The 8,017-nt window shown below is 43.4% G+C and overlaps 1 protein-coding gene across 1 annotated transcript; it reads right to left on the reverse strand.

The window, feature by feature from the left end:
- Positions 1-1,809: 1,809 nt before the first annotated feature.
- Positions 1,810-4,763, reverse strand: ID2 (inhibitor of DNA binding 2). The gene is made up of 3 exons (XM_007053184.4): positions 3,771-4,763; positions 3,188-3,252; positions 1,810-2,451 (listed from the first exon to the last, which is right to left on the reverse strand). Exons 1-2 carry the CDS (start codon positions 4,116-4,118, stop codon positions 3,196-3,198), a joined length of 405 nt encoding a protein of 134 aa, XP_007053246.1. The 5' UTR covers positions 4,119-4,763; the 3' UTR covers positions 1,810-2,451; positions 3,188-3,195.
- Positions 4,764-8,017: the final 3,254 nt, after the last annotated feature.

An 8,017-nucleotide genomic window follows, 5' to 3' on the forward strand; every position in this document is an offset into this window, starting at 1 on the left:
ACAGCAGCATGCATTACTGCCTGTTTACAACCTCAGCCGGACTCAAGCTTTAGGTGGAAAATCAGCTTTGAGGGGGAGGGAGGAACCTGCTGGTGTTTGAGTGCGTTAGCTTGTTACTGTGGGAAAAAGAGACCGAAGACCTCAAAACAGATTAAAATCCTAGGGCCTGATTTGGGTTCGAGAGAATTCATCTGCAGGAATGATTTTAGGGGCATTGAGATATGCTGACTTGTTTAAATGAAGTTTTTTGTTTTTTTTTTTAATTTAAATACTTTCTTGTGGGGTTAATCATTCACAGTGCAAAATTAGAACAAACTGCATGCAGCCCTACTGTTGCTGAGCCAGTAGCAGGGTTTCTCCATAGGAGGCATTGAATGTTTGCTACAGTTCTGGAGACTTTTAATCACTGGTTTGACAGAGAGGTGGGTGTAGTGTGAGAAGCAGTAGATTAGCTCTCCTCCCCCACCTCACCCTATTCTGAATCCAGACTTTCAATGCAACGCTTGTGTTCTTATTGCATTGACCCCTCACAAAGGGTTGCACTACTGATTGGTCAGGGCAGCTTCTGTATTAAGAGATCAGAGCTGGCTTTCTCCCCAGCTTCAGAGGATGGATTTGGTGTCAAGGTCAAGGAAAGGCAGCCGATGCAGACTGTGTGGTGCCACCCACACATCTGTTCACTATGATGAAAGTGTTACTGGCCTCAGGTGGAGGTGCCTTTTCCTGGAAGAGTCCACAAATCTCAACCCGACCCACCAGGCCTAAGGTAATTCCTTCTGAAGAACAGTCCTTACCCAGACCATTATCAGAGTTCCCCTCATTCCACTGCAAATAACTCCATTCAGTTATAGGATTTTGAAGTTGACTTGTTTGGAATTCCCAGTTTAGGAAACTTTATAGCTTAGTTTAAAATAGAGTGCAATACTAGGAGGTTCAAGTAAATGCATCCCCACCCTCCCTCTTATGTTATGGCAACAAAATAAATCAGATGAAGACAGGTAACTTACAGTGGACAAGTGCAGTATAACAAATGCCCTTGAGTAGTACTAGAATGTATACATAAGAAATACCAAATCATACTTTGCTTTTAAAAATGTTGAGTCTCATTACAGGCTTAATTTCTCTCTCATGGAGAAAGAGTTAATGCTAGGACCAGCCAAAGTTTAATCAGTAACACATCAGTGATTTAGTTCAATTCTCAATAGTCATATGGAGAAGCTGCTGCAACTGATTAGAAAACCCATTTCATCGAGCTATTGCATGGAAGCATGTAAATTCCAGTGTGGAAAGGCAACAGTCACTTCATTATTCCAAATCACATGTTAACGCATCACCAACTTTTGCATTCAAAGCCTTTTGCAGAAATTAAGTGGTTGGGAGACTAATAGCTAGCCACAGCCCTTAATTCTGTGTAATTATTCTAAAAGCAAGTTACCAGATCTTGGGCAGCACTACTGGAGAACTGAAAGTGAGTCATCAACGGGGGGGGGGGGGGGGAAATCAAACACCACGGGAATTTCTTAGGACTAACTACTTTTGTGTATATTTCCAAACTGTTCCTCAATAGCATCGGCTCTGTAATAATCCATAACTCTGGCAATTTCTTATACGTTGTTTATAAGATGATTGGCTAGAAGTTTGGAACATACATTAAAATAAGTTTTAGTCAAATTACAAGAAATTAAAAATAAACTTATAGTAATTTTATTATTTATGTTCTACACATATTTGAACTGTTACTTTGTAAAATTATAACACCCGGCTGGCCCCAGCAAACTGTTGGTCCCCAAGAATAAAGCAGGAAACCAGTTCAATAAACACACTTGATTTATTTTGTATAAAAAGGGTTAAGTTTACAACTAAACTTTTATAAAAAGTTTAGCATGATTAAGTACATCATTACACTTTTTGCAGAAATGTACATTTCTGCCACTATACAAGAAAACTCTGATTAAAGAGTTCACAAGGTTTCACTCTCATATATATATATATATATATATATATTTATATATAAATATATACACAGTATTCAATCCTAGGCTTGCATCAAAAGGTCATTTCTGACCATGGACTTCCCTAAGAAATTGAACACTGGATCCTCCTGGTACTCACGCTCCACCTTTGGAAAAAAAGGCAAAGTCTGCTTTAAAATGGGCAATTCCTTGTGAGTTTTTATGTTTCACTCCCCATGCTGGGAATAGTATATAAAGGACACCTTCCAACTAGGGAAAGGGCATTTAAAGTCTCTTCATAAATAGCTAAGATCAGTCCAAGTTGGGGAGGGGGGAGAGATCTCAGTTTTTTTCTTCTTTATTAGTTTTAAAAGGTCCATTTAATTAGATGTAGATTCCCCCTCCAGATACAGCTGAAAAATAAGTTCAGCACCTCAAAAAAAAAAAAAAAAAATCCTGTAGACATTTTCTTGTGGGGGAAAAAAAAGTCAGCAAACACCTGCAAAAGATTGAAAAGAGGAGTATTTAGGAGAATGCTAACAGGGCAGAGATCCGGACAGACTGGCGCCAGAGAGGAAGCCACAGTTTGAACATTTAACCAAACACTCAAAGATTGGGCAAACCCTGGCGTCCAGATGCAAAACACACACACACGCACCCCCCTCAAAAGCACAAATTAAATATTAAAATAACATACGTTCAGCAGGAGGGGCAGAAAGAGGATTCTCAGTCCAAACTCTATTTGGATCTCTGTAACTGCACTGCTCAGAGGCGCCAGTCTGCCTCTTACAGCAATTATTTGATTAAAAGCAGACACTTATTTAACTGATAGTGCAGACAATCCCACATCATAAAATTTAACGGATTATGCTAAAATCGTCAACTAAATCAGTCACTTCATCTGAAGGTTAGGGTTTTAGGAACAGATAATCACAGAATTTACATTTTGTGGTGATATATTTAAGTACAAAGGGATAGTATCAGGGTAAACAGTCTATACTACTTATTTGCAAGACGAAAATACACTTTCATTTGGGCTACCCCCAAATGAATTACTAGTGCAATTGTTATACCTTGATTACTGGTTATAAAGGCATCCTCCGATAAACCTGTTACTTTTATTATAAATTAAAAAGTGTCTTAAATCCAAGCCCATACACACATTTTCCTCCCCTAAATAAATTGTATTTTGCATTATATTTATTCTTTGAAAACGAAGAGCCACAAACACTCACCATTGAATTTAGCCACAAAGTGCTTTGCTGTCATTTGACATTAATTCTGAAGGGAATTCAGATGCCTGCAAAGAAGAAAAATAAAAACAGCGCAGTGTTAAATATCTTAACAGTACAACAAAAAATACAAAATACTCTGGATCATGAAGCTCATTCCATCTGACATGTCACAATTAGATTCACAATGACAACCAACATTACTAGGGCTGCCTAGCAATTGGGGTATTTTCATCTATTTCAATCTAAAATGATTAGTATTAGTTACAAAAAAACATGTAACAGTTTCTCATGCCAGTCACCCCCTATCATCAAAGATACATCACGCTAGTACTGACTTCCTAACAGCAATGTCCATTATCACTATAAAGGTCCAATCTCAGACTCTGCATATAGGCCAGGAAGACAGCCAACAAGGAGGGAGAAAAGCCAGCCAAGGCTAATGAGACAAGGTAGGTGAGGTAATATCTTTTATTGGACCAACTTCTGTTGCTCAGAGATACAAGCTTTCAAGCTTACACAGAGCTCTTCTTCAGGCCAACACAGCTACAACAACGCTGCATACAGCCAGGGCTAAGACATTTACCTGTAATGACAAGATGCTGATGTCTGTGTTTAAGGTGGTCAGAGGAGTTCTGGAGGAAGAATTTGGTCCTGGTCTCTGGTGATGGAGGCTGACAATACTGGGGTGTGAGTCTAAAGCAATCTGCAGGTCCAGGATGTAGTCAATAACGTGCTGCAGAATTTCCATCTTGCTCACTTTCTTGTTCTGAGGGATGCTGGGCACTAGCTCTTTCAGTTTGGAATAGCAGTCGTTCATGTTGTATAGCAAACTCATAGGATCGTCCACGGGGGTTTTGCTCCGGGATATTCCCAGGGTGTGTTCAGAGAGGCTGTTTTTCCTGACGGATCTGACAGGACTGAAAGCTTTCATGCTGGGAGAGAGCCCGACTTCCAGGGTACAGAAAACACACACTAAGGGATCTCTCTGCCTGCTTGACTACCTCCCTTTCTTTTCTTTCTCTAAGCAGCTGCCTGAGCTCAGAGTGAAGCAGCAAGCTGCCTCTACTTGCTTTTATACTGCAGGCTCAGGAGCTGCCAAATCCAGCCAGTGCTTGCTGCCATTGGAGGCACCCAATGTGTCCATCAGGCCGGGAAACATTCTCACTGGTACAAAAAAACCTAAAAGAAGGTTCAGGCCTTCCGCATTCTGAGCCAATCGTGAAGAACGGGGTGTGGCTATTCTAGGCACAGCTGAGGATAGTAAATACTGTACAGTAACTGCTGAGCCCTCCTGACTCATTTTACAAAGGCACTGAGAAAGGAATGAAATGGGCATTTTGCATTGTGGTTGCAAAGAGCCAGGTCTGATCACAGAGCCCTCAGCCCTCTCCAGTACAACAGATGCTCCCCTAATATTTTCGTCGTCATTTTAAAGAGCTAGTTTGGATAAAATTGGAATGAAAAATGTTGCAAATTTAGGATCTGAAAATGAACTAGGCTCTGGGACCATAAGCACATTATGAGCATTTTTGTGTGTGGTGTGGTAGCGGTGGACACACTATAAACATGATAAGTGCAGAATACACCAAAGGAAGTGAGCTATAGCTCACGAAAGCTTATGCTCAAATAAATTTGTTAGTCTCTAAGGTGCCACAAGTCCTCCTTTTCTTTTTGTGGATACAGACTAACACGGCTGCTACTCTGAAACCTGTCATAAGCAGATAAAGTCTGCAGTTGTAACATGGTGTCAGTGAAGCCTGATACTTCCTGAAAGTCAGTTTGAATTATAGTAACAAACAGGTCTTTCTTTTTTAAATATGGTTGTGTACACCACCTTCGCTAATAAGCATTGTATGCTGAAGCACTGCAGGAGGTATAAGCATAAAAAAGTCAAATAAATGAACAAGATCAACTTGAACTTTCTCCTATAATGACAGAATACTCAGCGACAGAACTGATAGCTCAGGGATTTAAAAGACTGAGAAGTCACTGCACTGTTAGCTTGTTGTCTCATGAGTAGGATAGGGCTATTTTAAATGTTGCTATTAACTGGTGATCATTAGGCAAATATTGAAAGTGCATTTACACATATTACCTCTGAAAGGCTGCTGACCTGTAACCCACCAGTGCACGAGACGTGACTGTAATTAAGTCTGCATAGATTGATTCTGGTGACAAATGTGGATACTTACTGTACTGTACTTCTGCATCTTTGCTTTTGCTGAAGCCAATGAGACACATCTTCCAGAAACATTACAAACATACAGTGATTATTTTGATGAGAGAAACAGTCTTTGAAATTTTCCTTTTGCCCAATCGCATTTTCCACATTTTGTCTTGCACTTGACTGCTGATTATCAGAACTAATTCCCATTGTTTCACGGACTACTCAAGGAAGGCTAAAGCTATGAAATTGTAAACTTCAAGGTATGGAAATTATATATGATTGATTGTACTGTAACTTGTTAAATTTTCCAACACACATAGTTCTGTACTGCACAAAAACCACTTACACTACATTAATATATAGATGTAAAGTCAGAGTGGGCATTTGAGAATTGTATTAAAGAAGACACACAAGTATTTGATTTATCCATGTTGTTGGGTCCTTGTTACATAGCTACATCATACTCCATTTGAGGGGGCGAAAGGGATCATTATTGGGAACTGGAGGCAGAGCTCTGTAGGGATCAATCAATATTTTCCTCCAATTAATGTCGCATTCCTTAGCTGGTGTTTGGGGAGGTCTCTGACAGGACATTTTGCTGACTGCAACACAAGCTTATTTGCCCCAGGGCTTTTATCTAGGGGTGTAGGCGGTGCTGAGCCTGACAGGAACACAATTCAATCATTTTGAAATGTGAAGGGTGAAAGTGAAGCTCTCCATTCAATCTTACAGGAAGACAAGTACATTGTTTAAGTACAATTAAAAGGCACAGTCAATAAAAACTGGTGTGGAAAATAATCAACAGCTTAATTAAAATAAACAAATACTGACTATAACTCCAATCCTTCTAAACACTAAATTAACAAAATCTCATTTATATTAAATCTGGTGATTTATTATCACAGATTTTACCCTACTGACTTGCTTGTATTTCTGTTCCACACGTGCCCCAGTGGAACAGGTTTTGTTTTGACACTATATGGGTACAATAATAGCCAATATAAATAAATATCTTCATGTTTCTCTCATTATCTGCCATCCCTGGATAATGAAACAATGTTACAGTCCTCCTAGGCTTTTGCAAAGGACTGGTTCATTCAGAGTTGGTTTCATTCCTCCATATCGAATACTTAACAATTCACATTTTTAAAATTTTGTTTTATAGAGTGGAGTTATATGAAGAGGAACTAACCAGATTAATTGACTCTGTGATCAAATGATTGCCATGCTATGTGTACTTTCTGCATGAAAAGTGGTGTTTAGAGTACACAAACTCCACTTCTGCTTGGGGACTCTTGCTTTGTGTTTACACTCCGTCATTTTTCAGACTGATTTTAAGGCCTGTTTTGAAAGTCTGTCACTCTTGAAAGATTTTACAATATAAGATAGACCCCCTAAAACTTTGAAACTCCCCCCCCTCCCAATCCTTGTAGTCCAAATTGTCCCAGCAGTTTTACACACAGCCTTGGATTTTATTTTCATACTGTGCAAAAGGTGAATGGATTTGTGTGCAGGGAATCTCAGAAAACAGTACCCCTTGGAACTGCTGTAGCACTTTCCCTCAGGACCTCCAAGAACGTTGCAAAGAGGACTAGATGACACTCCATGTGAAACTCCCTTAGAAATAGATGTGAGTCCCAACCCTGTATCTGTTTCTCTATTCCCAACCTCAAAATGCTGCTGCTAACATCTGGAAGAAAAGTATGCGAGCTCCTGTCACACAAAGCGGTGCTCTACTGCTCTCCCCCCCGGCTGCACACAACCCTGCAGTAGAGGGAAGCATCTTCTTCCCTAGAACATGAGCCCCCCCCCCTCCTTCCGCAGGGGCCACCCCTCTCTCCAGGGCCCCGAGAGACGGACCGCCCTGTAGTGAGCGGGGCTAGCGACTGGGGTGCGGAGCGGGATGGAGCTCCCCGCCCTGGCGCAAGGGGGCTTTGATCCGCCGCAGTGAGCCGGCCTGGAGGGGAATTCCCCGCCTTGAGAGCCCCAGCTCGCCAGGCTCTCCCCGGCGGGCCCCCCCGGCGTGCGGGGACCAGGCGGCGCAGCCCCGCCCCCAGCTCCAGCCCCGAGGGCCGGGCCGGACTGCGCGGCGCCAGCCCCGTGACATCACCCCTCGCGGCCTTCCCCCGCCTTCCCCGGCCGGGCCCGGCGGCGCCGCTTAGGCGGCTGCCATGGCGACCGGGGCTGAGCCCTGGGCTGTGGGAGGCTGCGGGGCCCGGCCTGGCCGCCCCGGCCCGGGCATACGGGCACCGCGGGGGCCCGCAGCTGAGGCGGGGAGATCCCCTCCCTCTCCCAAGCCACTGCGTGGGGCCCGGCAGCTCCGGGGAGCTGAACAGGGGCCCTAGGCGGGGCGCCGGCTCCCGGCCCCCCGCGGCTGCTCCCTCCCGGCCCCGCAGGACATTCCCGCGCGGGGCTCGTTCTGTGCCCAGCGCCCCGTCCGAGGCAGGGTCCTGCTGGAAACCAGAGGCGGGGCGAGGAATCTCCCCCCCCCATTGCATCCGGCAGCCTCACCGCGGTGCTGCTGCCCTCCATTAGCATGATCTGGGCTGGTCCTTATCAGAAGAGAAATGAAACCCCTGTGCCCCGTTGGTCCACCGTGTGAAACAGTAATGAGCTCATAATGAGAAAGGAGAGAAACCGCGGCTCCTTCTCTGTGCAGGGGT

The sequence above is a fragment of the Chelonia mydas genome, chromosome 3 (genome assembly GCF_015237465.2).
Source record: "Chelonia mydas isolate rCheMyd1 chromosome 3, rCheMyd1.pri.v2, whole genome shotgun sequence".
Taxonomy (NCBI): Eukaryota; Metazoa; Chordata; order Testudines; family Cheloniidae; genus Chelonia; species Chelonia mydas.